This window comes from Podarcis pityusensis (assembly GCF_964106645.2).
Source record: "Podarcis pityusensis genome assembly, chromosome: 14".
Lineage (NCBI taxonomy): Eukaryota > Metazoa > Chordata > Lepidosauria > Squamata > Lacertidae > Podarcis > Podarcis pityusensis.
Window position 1 is genome coordinate 33,387,453 of NC_138039.1, and position 21,271 is coordinate 33,408,723.

Genomic DNA, 21,271 nt, shown 5'->3' on the forward strand with positions numbered 1-21,271 from the left:
GCTATGGAAGCATCTAACAGTGTGTTCTTTTTATTTTGTGTTTGGTCTTTTGTGTGGTAGCCTGATGTCGATAAAGCAGTAGAGGCAGCAAAAGCAGCCTTCCAAAGAGGATCTTTGTGGAGACAAATGGATGCTGTGAGCCGAGGAAGGCTCCTCAACAAGCTGGCCGATCTCATTGAGCGAGACAGAGTGGTGTTGGCGGTAAGTGATGTCTGAAGTGTGTCTGGTCTGGAGATTAAGGCAGAAAACGTTAAGAACCTACTTATGCTGCAATGCATAAGCCATTGGTTCTACAGTACCAAGGATGGCCAACATGTGCCCCCTACATATAGTTGGACCTCAACCTTCCTCATTCCCAGCCAATAATCAGAGGTGATGGGAGATGCCTTCCTGCAACTTCTGGGAGGTTGTGGGTTGGCTACCGAGTTCTTGGCTCTGTTTCAAAGGTTAGGCAACTTATGAGATTACAACTTTTCAGCTAACTTCCTTCCTTCATTTAGACCAGGTAGCAAAATCTAGGTTTCAGGAGAGAGTGGAATTAGTGAGGGGGAATGGTGGAAACCTTTGTCCTTTTCAGCCTGTAGAAACCTACTTATTAATGTATACACAAACTCAGAGTTGTAGAATATTGCTTTTCCATCATCGGAGACACATATACCTGAACAGGGACGGGGAACTTCTTGTTGTTGGACTTTAACTCCCATCCACCCTGACCATTGGCCATGAGGACTGTGGCTGATGGGAGTTGGAGTTGTCTGGAGGGCCACAGGTTCCCCATCCCTGAACTAAATGATGCTTTATTGAGAACCTCTAAAATATCACTTATCTGAAAGCAGCATCAGTGTGTGGCCTTTTTATGGCCTGAGGCAAAAGAGTAAATGATCCCCTCCCCACTCTCCCCAAGTAAAGGTTTATAGTAACCCAGACTACCTATGTTATTTTGATACAAGACAGAAAATACTACAAATGTCTCTCTCTGGGAGAAAAAAAATACAATAATAATAAATTCAATAACTACTGATTACTGCACATTCATGGCACCCAAGGTGAACTCTGTCTAATGTTAGGGCCTACCCTTCAACTTTGGTCACCTACTGCTTCCACTGAAGGGGGGGAAATCTTCATAAGGATTAGACAATAGCAGTATGCAGAGAAATGGAAGAAATTCAGTTCAGTTCACATTGAAAGGGGAACTGCTTAATTCACACTTTCCAAAAAAATATGTGAAATGAAATGCAGCCATCTTTCAAAATTTGCAGTTCTCTGAATTTTGCGATGGAGTTCTCCAGCCAAATAATGTGTACGAAAAGGCAAATATTAAAGTGTGCATGAAAATGCACATCTTACTGAAAATAGTATACAAAAATGCATTATATTGGGGAAATTGCTTTGCATTTTAGGGGAAATTGCTTACAAATGACCATGTGTATATTTTAGGTGAAATTTGCACTAAAATACTGGTGAATTTCCAGGGGACTTGAAAAAAAAAATGCAAACTGATGTGGAAATGTAGATTGAATTTATGATTGGAAGAATTATAAACCAAAATGGACAGGTTCACCCATCCCCAGCAATATACCCCCGTAGCAAATAGGGTGGGGGATTGACATTTTGTTTCATTCCAGACCTTGGAAACAATGGACACAGGGAAACCATTTCTGCAAGCATTTTTCATTGACCTTGAAGGCTGCATAAAGACACTTAGATACTATGCTGGCTGGGCCGATAAAATTCAGGGGAAGACTATACCTGTGGGTAAGTTGGAGCTTGTGTCGTATACATGTAACATCATAGGTCTGGCAAACAGAAGTAACCTGTAGTGAGGTTAGCCATGGCTAGCAATATGGCTTTGGTTCGCAGGAACAGTTCTCAGATTCCTTCCTCTTTGCCCTGGTTCACAGGAAACCATAATTTACCTATAAACCAGGATTAGAAATCGACTTCAGACAGGCTGCCTGAAGCCTGCTGCTGACTGCCAAACCGTGGTTTGGCCATGTTGCTGGGCCTTCAGCTACAATCTTCCTTTCATATGCTTAGGAGAGAGGTATAAATGAGGGGCTGGTTCACATATAATATGAAGCTACTGTTTAAGAAGCCATAGTTTGTTCATGCAGACATAGTGCTTATAGACTATAAAAAGAACCCATGCCTGGTTTATCAAAAATTGGTTTTTCAACTACTCTTGCCTCCTGATTTTGTATTCTGGTCTGGGATGGAGTGGTCGAACAAACCATGGTTAAGGAAGGGTGCTTGGTTTACACATAACACCAAGCCATAGTTAAAACAAACCAAGGTTCATAAGCAATAATATATCTTGATGATTGTTGGCAGTAAACAAACCATAGTGAAGCCTCTGGACCAGATTTACATATAACGGTAAGCCATGGTTCTATAAACCATAGCTTAGGAACTCATGGTTTAGCATGATGTATGAACCAGGCTTAGTAATCCAGCCTTCTTTATTTTGGTGGGGAAACAGCTGTAGGGTCCCAATCTGGTTGGGAGTACTGTACTGGTTTTATGGGTGCTGTGGGCAGTAAACAGCAATTCCAAGGACAAAAAAGCCAAGGGGGTGTGCTTTTTAGCATTAAAAAATGCTTTCCCCAGCTGCATTGGATCTTTGATCCCATGGGATCATTCACATCACAACCATCATAGGTAGATGACTTGCATTCTCAAAACTTTTACAGATGAAAACTTTGTCTGCTTCACCCGACATGAGCCTGTGGGGGTTTGTGGTGCCATTACACCGGTGAGTAGAATGTCGTCTTCTGCATTTCTGGGGAAGTATTCTGTACTGCTGACATCTTGATTTTTGCCTGTTCAAGTGAATAATGTTAATGTTTCCTTCAATTTCTGAGATTTCAAGACAATCTAGCCAACACACTTCCAAGTGGCTTTGAAGGATGGATAAATAAATAATATCCTTATCTCCGCTCACAATGTCAAATGTGGCTGCTTGAGAAGTAAATTGGTTTCCTTTAAACTTCGAAACAAGTTGCGTTTTTCATTCTGGATCATAACCTCCCCGCCCCCACCCCCCAGGGTTATGATACAAATGCCTTGCTTTTCCCAGTCTTGACAGAGAGAGATCAAAATATTGGCGGTAGCCTGCTAGGTAACTGCCAGTGTATGGCCTGTTAACTGAGCCCTGAGCCCTAGTAAGGTCCTATCTGTATTTCCTTTGTTCACAATTTTGGGTGTGTCCACTTCTACTTCCCTTCCATTGGAATATAGGAATCTGCTTTATATAGAGTCAAACCATGGACCCGTCTAGCTCAATTTTGTCTATAGTGACCTTCTAGGGCAGCCTTCCTCAACCTCGGTCCTCCAGATGTTTTTGGCCTACAACTCCCATGATCCTTAGCTAGCAGGACCAGTGGTCAGGGATGATGGGAATTGTAGTGGAGGGCTGAGGTTGAGGAAGCCTGCTCTAGGGTTTCAGAAGGCCTATGTGGAGATGCTGGGAGGACTTTTTGCATGTAGAGTAGATGCTCTCCTACTGAACTACAGCCCTTACTTAGTAGCGGGAGAAGCTGCTGCGTTCTGAGCTGAAGGAGATATAAAGAGTCTAGTGCTAGGAGCTGCTTTTTCTGCATTAGGGAAAACTCCCAGCTAATTGCACCGCAGCTGAGACTTTGGAGTGGCTGGGGCGCTACTCTGTCCCTTGCTTAGCATAATGGTTAATCCAGCGTATCATGGCCAATTCTGTTGATTACGCTGCTGGGGAAGATCACCACCAGCAATTAACTCTACTTAAATCTACAACAGGTATTTTTGTTGGCGGAAGATGCTTGTAACTAGGCTGAGAATGTTTACACAGCTGTTGGAATAAAATACCACTCTGGTATATTTCCTTACCACTGCTGGGAGGTGGCCAGTATAGTGTTAGACTAGACTAGGGTTGACATCTGATGTCTCCAGGAAAACAAATGCATAATTTCGCTGGGTAGACTGGAGACTCTACTGAGGTTGAACTTATTTTTTGCCTCCCTTTGGCCAGATGAAAGGATTAGAAGGAGCTACTAACGATTGTGGAGAGATTTGAGTCAGTTCACATTTGCAGCTGAATCGATTGAATTCGCACTTTCTGGAACAATATGCGAGCCTGAAACACAGCTATCCTTCACAGTTTGCACTTATCTGAATTCTGCATAAATGATGGTTATTGGTGGAAATAATTTGCAAAAATGCACAATAATTAGGGACAGCTACTTGCAAAGCTATGTACGTTAGTCAAAACTGCATATAAAATGCATTAGAAGCACTCAAATGCTGATTGATTTTCATGGTGTGTGTTTTTAAATATAAATAAACTGCAAATTGCTGCAAAATGTGGAGAACTGAAGATTGGAAAAACGAGAAATGGGGAGAACCGAAATTGACAGATCCTTCCATCCATAGGAGCTACTAGTACTCCAACTAGTCTAGAAGAGTGGATTCAAACCAACCAGGCCAAGGTTATTTCCCAGTTCTACCTAAGAACCAAGGCTATAAACCTGTGGTCCTCCCAGTGTTGCTGGACTACAACTCCTATCATCAATGGCCATGCTGAGTAGGGCTGATGAGAGGTGTCCAACACTGAGATGATCACAGGTTTCCCAGCCCTTCTTTAAAAAGGGATTGTTAGGGATTGTGTCTGAAATGTTTATGCATGCAAATCATGTGTTCAGCTAAGGGAATCGAGACCTCTGTGGATTTATTTATTTTTAACATCACATTTCCATGTGGTCCTTTCACATAGTTGATCTATCTTTCCACCTATAGTTCCCTTCCTGTGTAGATTCCCTCTGGTCTTACAGAGCTGGGAAGATCTGCCTCACTTGCCCTCGATTAGGATTTTAAGAGCAGCTGCTCTGTGGTCTTATTTTCTTTAATGGACGTATTGGTACTTGGCTATGATCTGCAAGCGTTGCTGGTATAGTTCTGTTTGTCTGTGTATATGCGGAGACAAGTAGCACTACAGTGACACCTGGGGACAGGATAAAGTATTACAACGTCAACAGAAGAGGCAACTACACGTTCTGTCTAGAGAAGAATCAGTTTTAATATAAAAAGGGGGGCCCATAAGTACTTGACAAAGTATATAACAATATGTACATGTGGTAAAAACTCAGCTTCAGTGTGCAGAAATTGCCAATGCTACTTAGGAGTGTGGGGGTTTTTTTGGAGGAAGAGGCTGTAATGATACAATTGTGAAGCCGCCTTCTGAATTTCTAGAACAAGAGTCAAAGTATAGAAATGGTAGCAATGACATCCTCATAAGGTGAATGTCATGATCTTCTGTTTCAGTGGAACTTCCCCTTGCTCATGTTGATTTGGAAGATGGCACCTGCTCTGTGTTGTGGAAACACCTTAGTTGTTAAACCTGCTGAGCAAACCCCGCTTACTTCACTATACATTGGCTCTTTAGTCAAGGAGGTGAGTAATGTAGAAGCCAGCCAGGTGAGCTTATGCGGCTTTACACACTCAATGGGGGGGGGGACTTTTGAGACCCTGCCCTGTAATTCCAAAGGAATGGAGGTTTGATGACTGGCAAGGAGTGGGTGTGCTCTTCGTACACCCCAGTGGCACCCACTCACCCTAACAAAGGGCACAAATACTCCTTTGCATGCCGCCCCACTCCCTTGCAATGAATGGAAGCCATGCCCTAATTTTTCTTATTCTGACTCTGGAATAAAACATCTCCCCCCCCAGGCAGGATTTCCTCCAGGTGTGGTTAACATTGTGCCGGGATATGGTCCCACAGCTGGAGCTGCTATTTCTACGCATCCTAACATTGACAAAGTAGCTTTTACTGGGTCAACAGAGGTAGGTGATTTTAAACATTTGTGTTTGCTTCTCTTCTTGACACTCTACAACCCCCAGTTAGTGAACTCTGGAAAGCATAGAAATTAAACCTACATAGGATGCTCTCACCAGTATGTTTTGGAAGTATTTTCTGAAGCCAGGTACACACTATAACTTTAAAGTACGTTCAAAGCATGTTATTTCCCTCAAATAATTCTGGGCACTGTAGTTTTACCCTTCAGAGTTACAGTTTTCAGCAACCCTTAACAAGCTACAGTGCCTAGAATTCTTTGAGAGAAAGGATATGCTTTAAAAGTATAGTGTGAGAGCAGCTATAATTTTTGTTGGGTGGTGTGGCTTGCGAATAGGCAGGCTCTGCATTGCTGTATATGAATAGTTCTTGATGTAGCAACTTCGTATTCTCAACAAGGCAGTCTCAAGAAAAATGTTGAGTTCTGCATACTCTGTCCTCCATTTGCCAGAGAGTATCTCCTTAAATAGGGACGTGGGTGGCGCTGTGGGTTAAACCACAGAGCCTAGGACTTGCCGATCAGAAGGTTGGTGGTTCTAACCCCCGCAACGGGGTGAGCTCCCCTTGCTCGGTCCCTGCTCCTGCCAACCTAGCAGTTCGAAAGCACGACAAAGTTCAAGTAGATAAATAGGTACCACTCCGGTGGGAAGGTAAACGGCGTTTCCGTGCGCTGCTCTGGTTCGCCAGAAGCATCTTAGTCATGCTAGCCACATGACCGGGAAGCTGTACGCCGGCTCCCTTGGCCAATAAAGATGAGCGCTGCAACCCCAGAGTTGGTCACGACTGGACCTAATGGTCAGGGGTCCCTTCACCTTTACCTTTATCTCCTTAAATGTTCCAGAAGAGCCCAGCTGGGTCAAGCCAAAGGCCCATCCTAGTCTCTTGTCTTTCTAATAGCTAGACGCCAATGGGAAGCCCACAAACAGGACCTGAATGCAACAGCGCTCTGCTCACCTGTGATTCCTGACAGCTGGTACTTTCCCTCCAACAGCAGAGGCATAACCCAGCTATTTAATATCCACAAACTTATCTAATCCTCTTTTAAAGACATCATTACCTCTTATGGGTGTGAGTTCCCAACTTTAACTATGTGCTTTGTGAATAAGTATTTTGTCTGTCCTGAATCTTCCAACATTCACTAGCTGGTCCCAAGTTCTAACCTCATGAGCAGAGAAACAACTTCTCTCTGCCCATTTCTCTATAAAGGTAAAGGGACCCCTGACCATTAGGTCTAGTCGTGACTGACTCTGGGGTTGCGGCGCTCATCTCGCTTTATTGGCCAAGGGAGCCGGCGTACAGCTTCCGGGCCATGCGGCCAGCATGACTAAGCCACTTCTGGCAAACCAGAGCAGTGCATGGAAACGCCGTTTACCTTCCTGCTGGAGTGGTACCTATTTATCTACTTGCACATTGAAGTGCTTTCGAACTGCTAGGTTGGCAGGAGCAGGGACAGAGCAACGGGAGCTCACCCCATCGCAGGGATTCGAACTGCTGACCTTCTGATTGGGAAGTCCTAGGCTCTGTGGTTTAACCCACAGCGCCACCCGCATCCCTTCCATTTCTCCATACCTTCCGCAGTTCTCTAGCATGCCCTCACCCCACTGTGTTTTGCTCTTGCGTGGTTTGTTCATACACCCACATCACCCATGCAGCCCTCAAGCTGACATATATTTGCAAACTGCACCTTGGTTATATTCAGTCTAAACAGAGTAATTTGTGATTTCGTCAGATGCCACTTTAACAGAAACCCTGATCTGCCCCGTGCATTCAATGTTTGTGGTTCAGAGCTTAATATCCTCCCTGGCGCACTGCCAGCGGCATCTGCGGTGGCATTCTCTGCATGCTTGATATGACCTTGTATAATTATGGTAAATTGCTGTCGGCACCGAAGGTCTCTCTCAAATGTCTAAGAGCCGGACAACTGAAGACCTTGGCATGTCACACCACCTACTGGTTGAGTTTGGCATGGCTCTTCCTGGTTCCTGCAATGGTTTGTGGACTATTCCGTAGGGGAGCATAGGAAGCTGCCTTAGAATCATAGAACTGCAGAGTTGGAAGGGACCCTGAGGATCATCTAGTCTAAGGTTGCCATATTTCAAAAAGTGAAAATCCAGACAAAAATATATGTTTGTTTTTTGTTTGGTGGTTGTTGTTTTTTGCCAAAGTTGTTCAGCCTTTTATTTTTGTTTTGGCCAAAGTTGTTGAGCTATTTATTGCAAAAACAAAAAACCCACCGCCCTGTTTTTAAGCTATTTTTAAAGGAAATTTGCACACACAAAAATCATCACTCCTGACACGGGCTGCCATTTTAAGCAATTTTCAAAAATTCCACCAGGACACCATTTTTGGCGGACAAAACCTGGGAAATTCCGGATGTATGGCAGCCCTGATCTAGTCCAGTTGTCCTAAATGGGGATCGAACCTGCGACAATGTTATCAGCACCATGCTCTAACCAACTTGTGCTATCTTTTATTTTTTTTAAAAAATGATATTTATTGAAAATTTTTTAGAGTTACAAAAGAGAACAAAGCAGAAAAAGAAAAAGAAAAAAAAACAAAGAAAAGACAAACCACATCAAGCAATACAAATTCAAAAAACAAAAATACACCACAAACACACAAAAACAAATCCATCGTTCTCGAATCCTCAACTTTCATTACCTTCTTTCTTTGACCTCCTCCTCCCTTTTTTTGTATCCTAGTTGTTAATTGTCACAGCAAATCCTTTCCATATTTCATAATATTCTGTCATTACATTACCTTAGTCTATTTTCATCTTATCTTATAAAGAACCTTAAAACTTAAAGCTTAAATCTTATTTTTACCAAATTCTCATAACCATAATATTCTTACCTAATTCTTTAAACATTTTTACTAAAGCCAAGTAATTTCGTTCCAACATTTTTCTAACATTCATCAATTTTATAAAACAATCCTAGTAATAAAAAAAGAAATAAAAACAATCCAATCTTCATCCAGCGTCCCTTCCTCCTGGTCCCGGGTTTTGTCAGTCCTTTTTATCCCATTGGTCTAGCGCATTAACCTGGTAACCTTATATCCGAGGCCCTTAAGTCCCTTCCATGTCCCTTCCGTGGCTCTTCTTCATATTCTCCTTTCACTCGTGGGAACTCCAGCTTGGCAATGTTTTTGACCCTTTTCAACAAATCAGCCCCTTTTCCATAGTCCAGACTAAACTCCATGTGGTATTTAAAAACATGTTTCAGAATCCCTCCAAAATTAAGAGCCCCCACAGTCCCAAACATCTCACGGCCCATTGCCAGACTTGAAAAGTCCACACATCCCTGCATAGGGGGGTCTATCCAACCCCCCATTTCCAAACCAGTCCAAACTTTATCTTTCCAAATCTGGCTTTTTCCAAGTTCATTTGTCAAAGCCAAAAGCTCATGTTCCTGCAGGGCCACAGCTCCCTCCATCTCTGGCGCCCAAGATTCAGCAACATCCTCTTCTCTCATCTGTTCTGTCGGGGCACACTCCTGATTTAATTCCTGGGTGGGCTCCATATAGTTTCCCACTGCCTGTTCAAAAATTCTGATCGCATCAGTCATCAAATCCGTCTTCTCATTTAATTGTTCCAGTAGGGCATTTGTTTTACAGAGAGCACACAACAGAGCTTCTGAATACATTGTCCTTCAAGGTCAGAAGTCTATTCCCACGATTGTAATCTGTAACAGCTGCAAGCTCCCTGGAATTGGTTACAGTTTCACAGTCTCCCTCTAGGGAGAAAACTTCTATTTGCTCTTTCTTTTAAGGACAAATCTAGCAACAAAGTTTCCTTTTTCAGATATTTTGTCAATATTTGTTCCTTTAAAATGCGAAGGGGAACAGTGGAATCACTATGTTTCTCTTCTTTTAGCTATCTGTCAAAAACGTTTGTCTCTGGTCAATGAGCTTCAAAAAAAACAACCGTCAGTCCTGACACCCCGCTCCAGGGTCAGGACGATGGAAAGTTACTTTACTTTAAACTCATTCCTGCAGGTTTAAACAGTCCGAAAAAGATCCCCCTTCTTCTCCTGCTTCCGAAGGGGGTTCAACAATTTTAAATGATGAAAGTTAATCTTTTAAAAGCGATTTTCTGAGCTCTAGTTTACCTTGTCTTTGCTTTAATCTGTCTACAAAGAAATGGAGGGCTGACTTCCTCTTTAGACCTTCCCGTTTCAGTGCCAAATTGAAGTAAATTTTTAAGTCCAATTCCTTTCTGCTCGCAAGTCCTTATTTAAAGTCCAATTGTCCGAAATTTAAGTACTCACGGGTGATTATTTTAGAAGCCAAATTGTCCCAGGAAAAAGGCAGCGCTCTCCGGCAACGGCTATGCAGCTTCGCTCCACGGAAGAAGCAGTTGACTCTCAGCACCGCGCCACTTCCCCCTCTTCGCTTCGGAGCCCGTTAATGGGTTCCTTTGCGGGTTGGGGGGGTGCTAAGGGTGCCCGCCGAGTCCCATGGTCACAGGCTTCATCCGCCTGTGATTTTTGAAAGGGTCCCCGCTTCGCCGTAGCGGAAAAGACCCGTTTCGCGTGGAGCTAGTCCCTCCAGATCAGAGGGATTGCCGATGGCGCCACCCCGGAAGTCCCAACTTGTGCTATCTTTTAAATGGAGTCAGACCCGTCGGTCCATCTAGCTTTAGTACCTTCCACACTGACACGCAGTGGCTTTCCAGGATTTCAGGCAGGGTTCTGTCCCAGCTTTAACTGGAGGTGCTGGAGAATTGATTGTGGGACATTCTGCATGCAAGGCAGATGCTCTACGAAAGCGCAACGTTGTAAAGAGGTGTGCAGGGAAGAACAGATTGGGGCACAGAGCTAGTGTGGAGTGCTGGCAAGTTTTCTCGTTGTGAGATGGACCCACGTTTCTGAAGCTTCACCAGACAATGATCGCAGCCAAGAAAAATCTCTGGATCTTGTGCTACTTTTACCCACAACTGAGTAACTTGAGTCCTGTTCCTTTGCAGGTCTGCTTGAAAGATATCTCTACAGGGTTTGCATCCTAGAAAATATTCTTAAGCTTACTTCCTTGGAAGGAAGTCCCATGGAATTTCATGGTGCTTCCTTCCAATAGCCATGGGTAAAATGGCTTTGAAAGGGTGCTTCCAAAGGAGAACATAGTTTCTGTATTTAATAATAATAATAATAATAATAATAATAATTGTATACCATAGATCACAGGTGGTTCACAACAGAAAAACACAATATAAAAAAAACACAAAATACATACATAATAAAAACAACCCAACATCCCTCCCTTCCACAACATATTTTAAGAGGGCATCAGATGTCAATCAGCCAAAGGCCTGGTTATTTTGAACTCCTTCTGCTCCATTTCCACATGTGAGAAAAGGGTGATTTGCCTGTATTTCATGGCTGCTTTCTTCCCGGTGCAGGTTGGAAAGCTGATCAAAGAAGCCGCTTCGAAAAGTAACCTCAAGAGGGTGACGTTGGAGCTCGGTGGGAAAAATCCCTGTATTGTCTGTGCAGATGCTGACTGTGAGTATAGCTGCTGCCAACAGTGCTAATATTGAAAGGGTCAAGCAGAAAGTCTGTACTGTCTTTGGAGAAGGCCTTGGAAGTGGGGGGAGGGATAGGGGGGACCAAATAATGAGACACTGTAAGCCAGTGGCATAGCATGGGTTACCAGTGCCCGGGGCCGCACAGAGGGGGGTAGGAGGGAGGGAAACAGATGGAGTACGCATGCACATTCAACTGCAGGAGATAAGAGTTATTCTGTTGTCTGGAGAGGTCACTTCTTGGTTTGCATGGAGAAGCCAGTTTCAGTGGAGCCCAGCGATGGAAGCACACAGCTGTATTGAGGCAGCACTGGGTTTTGAAATGTTGCGCCCCCTAACAATTTTGCGCCCCGGGCGACTGCCACTGTGGCCTCTCCACGCTATGCCACTGGTGTAAGCAGTAGTGTAGTGGCAAATTCAGAAGTGTAGAGTTCCTTCATGATAGTCATAGCCACACCTTTCAAGGGTTATACAACCTCCTAAGATAATTCAACAATCTTATAACTATATAATAAAAATTAGGGATGCATTGCAACAATCAGTGCTGGCCTCTGTGTGTTGCCCTTCAGCTAGATCTACTATTTTCCGTGCACATACATGCATGAATGATTTGGAGTGTTCTGGTATCTTATTTTGGCATGACTCAAGTAGTGTTTTCCTTGAAGTTCCATTGTGTGAAACAGAACCTGCACACCGTTCTTCTGAAACTGAAGCACCTTATGTGTTCCTAAATGCTTTGCTTGGGAGCACACAGAACAACAACTCCTTGGTGTTCTTCCTGTGTGCCTTCTCCAGAGTGACCCTAGGAGCCTATCCTCAGTAGCTTGTTTCCTTTCACTCTGACTGTAATCAGCAAAGGGTGAAAAGACTTCTTCTCAATGGCTCAAAAGCTCAACACTGTGCTGCTTGGATGGCTCTAGGACACTGGAGACAGGGACCTTACTGCAGAAACAGTAACAGGTATTTGACCCACTGCAACCCTGGACAACTGAATGTCCAACAGAGGTCACCATGTTGGCTGTAGGTGATGCAGAGACCAGTGAAATGGTCTGGCTTGCTTATATCATCCTGCTTTCTCTCTTTGCATTCTCTTCTGGCTTTCCAGTGGACTTGGCGGTGGACTGTGCCCACCAGGGTGTCTTTTTCAACCAAGGGCAGTGCTGCACAGCTGCCTCTAGAGTCTTTGTGGAAGAGCAGGTGTACCCAGAATTTGTCAAGCGCAGCGTGGAGTATGCAAAGAAGCGGCTCGTGGGGGACCCATTTGATGCCAAAACTGAACAAGGACCCCAGGTAAACTATTTTTTTAATTAAAAAAATGCCCATCTTTTGCTGCCTCCTTTCCTGAGGTGGAACAGCAAATGGCAAGTATCAGATATTCCGTTTCATCCAATAATTTAGGAAAGGCAGGAGCAACAGATGATGTCAGAGATAACTCAAGTGGAAGTGGTCACTTTCAGCTCTGGGAATTATCCTGAAGGTATCTCGGTTAATTAGATGGCACATTATTAGATGTTAGGATATAATCTATGGTGCTAGTAAATCCTCTGGGGGAGATAAAAGTAAAATAACCCTCTTGATCCCCTTGACCGTGCCCATTGCATAACAAAGGATTATGCTTACGGGAATTATAAGTTCACAAAGATATTTCCCAGTGTGGTTAGAGGTGGTGGTTCGCCCTCCAAGTTTAGTCCAGAAATGGCAACTCCACTTCCCAGTTGAACTGGACTGGCCCTGGCTTTTATGGGTTGTATCCAAAGTAGCACTAACTGAAAGGTAAACGTAAAGGGACCCCTGACAGTTAAGTCCAGTTGCGAACGACTCTGAGGTTGTGGCGCTCATCTCGCTTTACAAGCTGAGAGAGCCGGCGTTTGTCTGCTCCACAGACAGTTTTCCCAGGTCACGTGGCCAGCATGTGCTTCTGGCGCAACGGAACATTGACACCAGAGCAGCGCACGGAAACGCCATTTACCTTCCCGCTGGAGCTGTACTTATTAATCTACTTGCACTTTGACGTGCTTTCGAACTGCTAGGTTGGCAGGAGCTGGGACTGAGCAACACGAACTCACTCTGTCGCGGGGATTTGAACTGCCGACCTTTTGATCAGCAAGCCCAAGGCTCAGTGGCAGTATACTTGTTCCACCGGTGGGATGTTTTTACACCAGTGGAAGGCTGATGTGCAAGAGCAGGTTTCTGGTGATGTTGTCGTGCCATAGTCTGTGTTGCACAGCAGATTTTTGTCAAGCCAACTGTTGTGTTGTATTCTTCTGTTGTTGAATATTTAAAGTTGCCCATGGTTTCCAGGAAGCATTGGTGCCTCCAATTGTGGAAGGAAAACATAGCCATCATGGCTAGCAGCTGTCAACAGCCCTCTCCTCCACGAATTTGTCTAATCTGCTTTCAAAGCATACAAAAGTGTGTTGATCTGGAGAAAACTGCACTAAAACACTGATGTGTTTTCATAAGGATTTTGTTAATAATTGCAAATTGATGCAGAACTGTGAAGTGAATTTAAGATCAGAAAAAAAATACAAACTGAGAGAACAACAAAAATGACAAATGCGTTGATCTCTGCCCATAACAACTGTGCTGCTTTCCTTTCCCCCCTTTCTGACAGATTGACCAAAAACAGTTTGACAAAATCTTGGAGCTGATAGAAAGTGGCAAGAAAGAAGGAGCCAAGCTGGAGTGTGGTGGTTTAGCCATGGGAGACCGAGGCCTGTTCATAAAGCCAACCGTATTTTCAGAGGTCACAGACAACATGCGCATTGCTAAGGAGGAGGTACAGACATTTTTAAGACTGGACTGTCATGTTATAAATTTGGGGTGTTCATCTAGATGTCACCTTTGGGTTCCCCTCTGAGCCTGTGATTTTATATTTCTAGGGTGGTATTTCTGCACATGTAAAAAGACCATTTTAATTGTTTTTGCTAAAGTGGTCAGCCAGACTCCTTCAGGTTAATTACTCTAGCCAAGAATCTTCAGCTAGTATTTTCTGTGGAACTTTGACCTAAGCTTAGCATAACAAAGCCTGCTAAATACTGCCCTTGTTAAGTTAAACTTGGGCCAAAGTGTTCCATAGAAACTATTATAGCTGAAGATTCTGGAAGGGATTCTGGACTGAAGGGAAGTGCAGTTTGCTGAGAATTGTTGGGAGACTGCGTTTATCATGGCAGCTACAATTTCAAGAGTTCCCTTGAAAGACGGGTGGACTGTTGAATTGTAGGCCCCAGGATTCTTTTGGAAGAAGCCATGACAGTTTAAAGTGGCAGGATACTGCTTCAAATGTCTAATGCCCCCTCAAGATGGAGGGGGGAGCTGGACATGGGGGTTGGGGCTGTAGAGGCCTCAGTCCGATAGAGTTGACATGCCTGTTAAGCAGCATAAATGAAAAAACTTTCTGACAGTAAGAACTGTTCAACAGTGGAACAGTCTCCCTTGGGAGGTTGTGGACTCTCCTTCCTTGGAGGTTTTTAAGCAGAGGTTGGGTGGCCATCTGACATGGATGCTTTAGCTGAGATTCCTGCATTGCAGAGGTTTGGACCAGATGGCTCTCAGGGTCTCTTCCAACTCTATGATTCTATGAAATAGAAGGTTCATTTTCCAGCTTATTTTACTTTATCCTCTTAGGATTTGTATGATATCTAAATGATTGACAATTGATTAGAATCAATATGATTGATTAGAATGGGTAAAGTATTAAATGTAACTGTGTATTACTGTAGTACACTGCATTAAGCACATTCGTGTATTGATATTAAGACCATTACATAAAAATACGAAAAAGGAAATGGTTTTTGGAGGGGAGGAACCAAATTGCGGATGTTTTTAGTCTGAGCCAAAGAAGGGGCCTTCCTGTTGTCCTATTTCTCCCACTGCCACATTTGTGACTTCTGCTGTTTCTTTGGCTTGTGTCTCGCCTTATTTGTATCACTTCTCATTTTGAGTTCTGTAATATCAAACGAACGAGCCACCGTAAGAAGGAATAGGGATGTGGCGACCTGTCAAAGAGTTACGGCTGTTGTAAAATTGCGGCATTTCACATGCTCCGTATCCCAAAAGGCACTAATGTCAAAGTAATCAGCAACTTTTATTTCAAAGGCAAGTGATTGATTCAACTAAACTCATTCATCAGTTGATGGCCCTGATTCTATAATGTGTTTGCAGATTTTCGGACCTGTGCAGCCGATAATGAAGTTCAAAAACATAGAAGAAGTGATAGAAAGAGCCAACAGCACAGAATATGGGCTTACAGCTGCTGTGTTTACAAAGAATTTGGATAGAGCCCTAACCCTGGCATCAGCACTGCAGTCTGGGACAGTCTGGTGAGATTTTTTTTTTTAACAAAAATTGCTCAATATTTAAGGTGGGCAAATCACTGTGCTGACCCTTATGCCACCTTGCCCCTCTTCCTCTCAGTTATAGGCAGTGACCTCTATGTTGCTATGGGCAAAGAGGATTGTGGGTCACTCATAGCTCAGTTGGTTAGAGCATGGTGCTGATAATGCCAAGGTTGCAGGTTCGACCTCCATATGGGACAATTGCATATTCCTGCATTGCAGGGGGACTGAATTAGATGATCCTCAACAACCCTTCCAGCTCTCTAATTATGTGAAATGCCTCACAGGGGTCTGCACTCACTGAGCTGATGTATAAAGCACTTGGAGAATCTGAAATGTAATGTATGTTGCTAAGATCTTTGCTTCTTAACGGCGCTGGCTTTCTTCCCCTTCAATAGGATCAACTGCTACAATTCCCTTTTTGCACAAGCTCCCTTTGGCGGCTTTAAAATGTCAGGAAATGGGAGAGAATTGTAAGTAGTTTTGTTTCATTTTTTTTTTAAAGGGGCCTTTTCATTTATTCATTTCTGAAGCCAGCTTGGGGGAAGCCTTAACTGTTGAAGAGCTATCCTTTAAAAAAAAAAAAATTCATTTTTCTTTTTCATTCATTACATACCTCTCAATTTCTTAATACTTATTATATTGTTATGTACTGAGTTGAATAGGATCCAAAAGGCAGCAGTCTGATTGGTCCTAGAACAATAGGATTCAGCCGAGTATATTTCATATATATTCCTCCCTCCCTCCCCTCCAGGGCTTCCCCCAACTTCCACTTCTTGTTTGTTTCTCTTTTCACCCACTTTGCTATCTCCTAACAGAAAAAAGTTATTCATAACATAACATCAAGCTTAAAAACATAAAAATAAAAGTAAATACACTATAATATTTCATTATTTTCTAAACATTTTCTAATACTAATAATGTGAATGTTTATTTAAATAACTGTTGAAGGGCTATCCTAATTCTTTAAATGTATAGCATGGTGCATGTGTCATGTGGAAACACATATACTGAAACTTCAAAGATATCTCTCTCTCTCTTCTTGCAGAGGTGAATACGCTCTGACTGAATACACAGAGGTGAAAACGGTCACCATTAAACTGTCGCAGAAGACTCACTGAGTGAGGAATGCCACGAGACCTAAAACTCTGACACTCTGAATGTTAATGTATAGTGGGGGGGGGGGTTGCTTAAATCTCGCCGGGGGGAGGAAAGTAGCTAAACTCTTTTAAAAGCAAACCATCTATATAACATGTTCGGGTTCTTTAAAATTCCAACCACTTTGTTTAGACATTTGTTTCAGGCCAAAATGGAGGCTCTTAAAAACTGCCTCCTGAAGAGTCACAAAATAATGAATGTTGATACGCTTGAGCCATGCACTGCAGCCAGCCCTGCTCTACTGGCACCACATGCGCTTCAGTAGCAACTAGAGACGCAACAAAAGGCCTTGCAGTCAGAAGCAATCCCTTCAAATCACACACAGCACTTTGTCCAAATTCTGCATCTTTGACATGTGCTCGGGGGCGGCTGTGGTTGTGTGCATGGGATGTGCGTGTTAGTTGATTCACCAGCATGGCTCCTCATAGGACCCTCTCTTCTGATTGTTGTTGTTGTTGTTGTTGTTGTTGTTTGTTGTAAGAAAATGGATATAGGGCACACAGGACACACTTATATGCCCAAGGAACTCACAGCTTACAGTGATTTCGCTTACGCGATTGCAACTTTATGCAGCTGGCGGGAAAATAAACAAATGGATAGCCCCGAAAAGTGCTTTATAAGCCACTCTGCCTTGCTTCCCAGCCTCTGGGAAGGTTGTGTGTGAGAGCTCTGGGATGCTCCGAACAGGGATGGTTCCACCGGGGAGCAGGTCCAAGGGGGTTCCTGACATTATGCAATTATGTGGGGAGCTCCAGAACCGAACCCTCACGCAATCTGCAAATTACCTATGCACCCTGTTCCCTAGCACAGCACCTACAGAGTCACAGATCCCTGATGTTTAATGCTGCATATAAAACAATGGGGCAAGAAAGTTTTCAGAACAAGGTGCTGAGGGCAAGGAATAAAAAGATTGGGCCGCCCCCAGAGTGCCTCTGCCCCAGGAACCTGCGGCCTTGGACCCCTCACTGTATATTTCCCTCATCACTTGTGGGAAAAGTCAGCTCAGAATTTCCTCCTCAGGAGATGGGGCTGGTTTTTTGTGGGTCCTTCCTCAGGCTGTTTGAGAAGAGTTTGAGGATAAAATAGCCAGGCTTCAGCTGAAGTTTCAGCCTACGTGACAAGTCCATAATTTCTGACCCGCTCATTTTGATGGACCACGTGCCTAAAGTGTGCATAAAATTAGAGGCCTTATTTGCATTTTTTACAGAGCTTCTGTAGTCAGGTCATTTTTTATTTTTTAAAAAACCCTCTCCTTCCCCTCTGCTAACCCTGTGCACTGTATTGTGTGTGTGTTTGTGTGGAGCAAATGAGTGCAGATTCTGAATTTTGCAGCTCCTCAATGTTGGGATAACTGCTGCATTACAAGCAAACTAAGGCTGCTGCCCTTGTCCAGTTCTCTAATTTTTGCAAGGGGTTGCACAAGAGAATATACCACTGGATCCAGTGATCTTCTAGGCGGAATGGCGCATTGCCCCCCCCCCCCCAAATCTGCAAACAGACTCTACCTGCTTGTCGTCTTACTGACAAGCAGCCCAAGGGGGAGAGATGTAAAACTGGCTATCAACTTCCTCCTCCTCCTCTGTCTCAATGTTGCCCCCTTGTGGAACTTGGCAAGGGTGAGGATGTTGACAAAATTAGACTCCCCTGGCTCTGGCTCCCCCTACTGTTGGGCTCCTTGTCTTCTGCCCTACCAGCCCCCACTACTGACTGGATCAAGTAAAACTGGTGTGGAACCTTTGGCTTGCAGACCTCCTCCTTTGACTCATGAGATCCTTTTGGCCAAGCCACGCCTACTTGCACTGCATCAGAGGCGGTACATGACATCAGGTGTGGACTAGATAAAGATTTGGCTCTGGTATTTGGTAATCGCAGAGTGCGGGCTGGTTGTCAGGGGTTGGGGGGTGCTTTGCAAGGGGCATCCCAAGACCCTGAGAATCAGCTGGTTGTGAAAGGAAAAGAGAGGCAAACAGTAAAACAAGGCTACATGGGGAGAATTTTGATTCAGTTTTTCGTTTAAAGATGAAGGTCCTGATTTGCACTTTCTGGAACCATACAAGAGCCGAAACAGGCCTCCTTTGAAATTTGCCAGTTCTCCAAGTTTTGTGATGCAGTTCTCAAGCAAAGGAATGTTTACAAAAATGCATCTGTTTGTGAAAATAGAGTATGAAAATGTATTATGTTAAGGGGGATTGCTTGCAAAAATGTGTGCGTTAGTCAAAGCTGCGAAATGTATTTTATTTTGGAGAAAGCTGCATAAAAATGCCGAAGCTGATGAATTTTAATGAGGATTAAGGCGAAAACAACCCACCACAAATTACTGCAGAAAAGTGGAGAACTGAACTGGAAATTTGGAAAATGAGAAATAGAACAGTCAGTCCCTTACTTCAGCAATTATTAGTTGACCTGTCTGCTTCTTCTGAGTTTAAATCACTACAATCATCATGCCATTTGAGATTCTATTTTCTAGTGGCTGAGAATATATAATATATATTCATTCCAGATCAAGTTTTTTGTCTTGTAACTACTTACTGTAACAGGGTTTCAAAACGAAATTGTATACACTGAATTTTTCTACATTGGATTATTAAAAGCATCATTAGGCACTAATTGTAAAGTACAATCCAGTAGAGCCTTTATATTCTTTCATTGCATGTTAGTGCTTTTTTTGTATGAAATATTACTTTAAATGTTTAAATATATAAATATATATATTTATAAATTAGAATGCAATTAATCTAATGTATTTTTAATTACCATTTGTACATGGAAATGCCTTTTTTTAAAAAAAAGGGGGGTTCTCTCTCTTGTAATATTAGCTCTATAATTAAAATGTTATAATTTTGTGATATGGCTCAGAGTTATCTGTATGAGAGATGATTTCCATAATGTTGAAACAGTTGAGCAAAATTTAGATTCTGGTGCCGGGTAAGGATGCCTGAACAATTTGATCTTTTCAAACTGATCTGCTCCTCATACGAACATAAACTTAAAACTTGTTCTCAACCAAAGGGAAAACAAAACAGTGGTTTAGGACACTTCATGGGAAAAGTATGGATTGGGAATGCTTCGTGTAAAACCTGATTTTGAGGCATTTCAATTGAAGCAGCTCTTAAAGCTGGTCTGAAATTCATTGAGATACCTTGGGAGCAGGAATTAAAAACTGGGAAACCTGTTATATTGGGGTTCAGGATGAGAAACTATGGAAAGCATGGCTGGCATGTATTGTAGACCACCCAGGGTTTTGCTACAGCACCAAGAACAGGCAATACAAAACAATGGGCAAGAGCACAAATAGTCAGGGTGTGGGGACATCCTCCCAAGGGGGTGCCCAATTACTGAGGAAAGTTTAAAGAAACAACCTAAGGTTTAAACTAACTGGTTCCAAATATGACAAATTTGTTTGCTTGCTCATAACAAAAAAGGGCTCCGATCCTCTTGTTGGAAGCTTTAGGAATTAGATCTAAGATGGAGATAAAAGGCAAAGCTTCTCTACTTTGTAGGTCCCACTTGGAGCTACAAATGGGCAACAGACAGCAGTTGACCTCTCCAGACAACGGAACTCTAGATTGTAGAGTGGGAAGGGACCACAAGGGTCATCTAGTCCAACCCCCTGCAATGCAGGACTCTTTTCCCCAATGTGGGGCTCAAACCCATGAGATTATTCACAGGGTTGTAGGGAAGTGAAGCACCGCCAGCTACTTATTGACCATTTGTCCCAATTTTCTTTGCGGGGAAGTTAGACAAATGCAAATGTTATCCCCCATTTTCCAGCACGTCTGCCTGGAGGTCTGTTTGTAAACAAAACAATCTAGCATTGTATCAATCTTATGAAATTTAAAAACAAATTCCTCCTCACTTTCCTTATCGCAACAGACAGGGGGTGGCTTTGTAGTGCAAGGACCCCTGAACATCTTTCAGTGCACAACCGGCATTTATTTGAGCGGCATCCAAAACCGGCAACCGTCTGGAAGGGATCTACACACATATAAAAAAGAAAAGCGGTGAAAATGCTTTAAAAAAACAGAAACACACGTTTTGAAAAATACATTGAATTTGGCATAGCTCACTGTCGCCATCTAGCGTCAGATTTGTAGTATTGCACTTCGCAAAACATTTGAAAACATTTCGTTTGCAGCTGTGTAGCTGAGGAAAACGGGGAGATATCAGAGTGCTTGGAAAGCCCCCCGTCCCCGCCCTTTTGCAGAAAAGTACCCGCCCCTTAAAAGGGCCTTTGGGGGCACAAATACAGCGAGGACTGTGAGCAGATTCGGAACTAGCCGCTGAAACCCCGCAGGCAGCTGTTCCAACAGCCTCGCCCTGCAGGACCGGGCTGCGCTTTCGCTTCCTCTAGAGCGCGCTCTGGGCGCCGCTCCTCCCCGCTGCCTGGCGCGCCGCCGCAGGAGCCTCGGAGAGAGCAAAGACCCGCCTCGCCGCCTC

General features: G+C 43.5%; 1 protein-coding gene across 2 annotated transcripts in view; it reads left to right on the forward strand.

Annotated features, from left to right (window-relative positions):
* The window catches only part of ALDH1A3 (aldehyde dehydrogenase 1 family member A3), a 33,485-nt gene extending 13,808 nt beyond the window's left edge, over positions 1-19,677 (forward strand). Inside the window, exons 3-14 of one of the 2 annotated variants that reach the window (XR_013979232.1) lie at positions 61-201; positions 1,626-1,755; positions 2,691-2,752; positions 5,293-5,421; positions 5,698-5,811; positions 11,217-11,319; positions 12,445-12,629; positions 13,954-14,118; positions 15,504-15,661; positions 16,075-16,149; positions 16,725-17,297; positions 17,329-19,677. Coding sequence is in view for 1 of the 2 variants with exons in the window: in XM_080980421.1 (XP_080836547.1) it covers positions 61-201; positions 1,626-1,755; positions 2,691-2,752; positions 5,293-5,421; positions 5,698-5,811; positions 11,217-11,319; positions 12,445-12,629; positions 13,954-14,118; positions 15,504-15,661; positions 16,075-16,149; positions 16,725-16,797 (1,335 nt within the window). In the remaining variant the exon portion in view is untranslated. Of the gene's footprint in view, positions 1-60; positions 202-1,625; positions 1,756-2,690; positions 2,753-5,292; positions 5,422-5,697; positions 5,812-11,216; positions 11,320-12,444; positions 12,630-13,953; positions 14,119-15,503; positions 15,662-16,074; positions 16,150-16,724; positions 17,306-17,328 lie in introns of those variants that run through there. The other variant, XM_080980421.1, reaches the window with a different exon arrangement.
* The last annotated feature ends 1,594 nt before the right edge of the window (positions 19,678-21,271 follow it).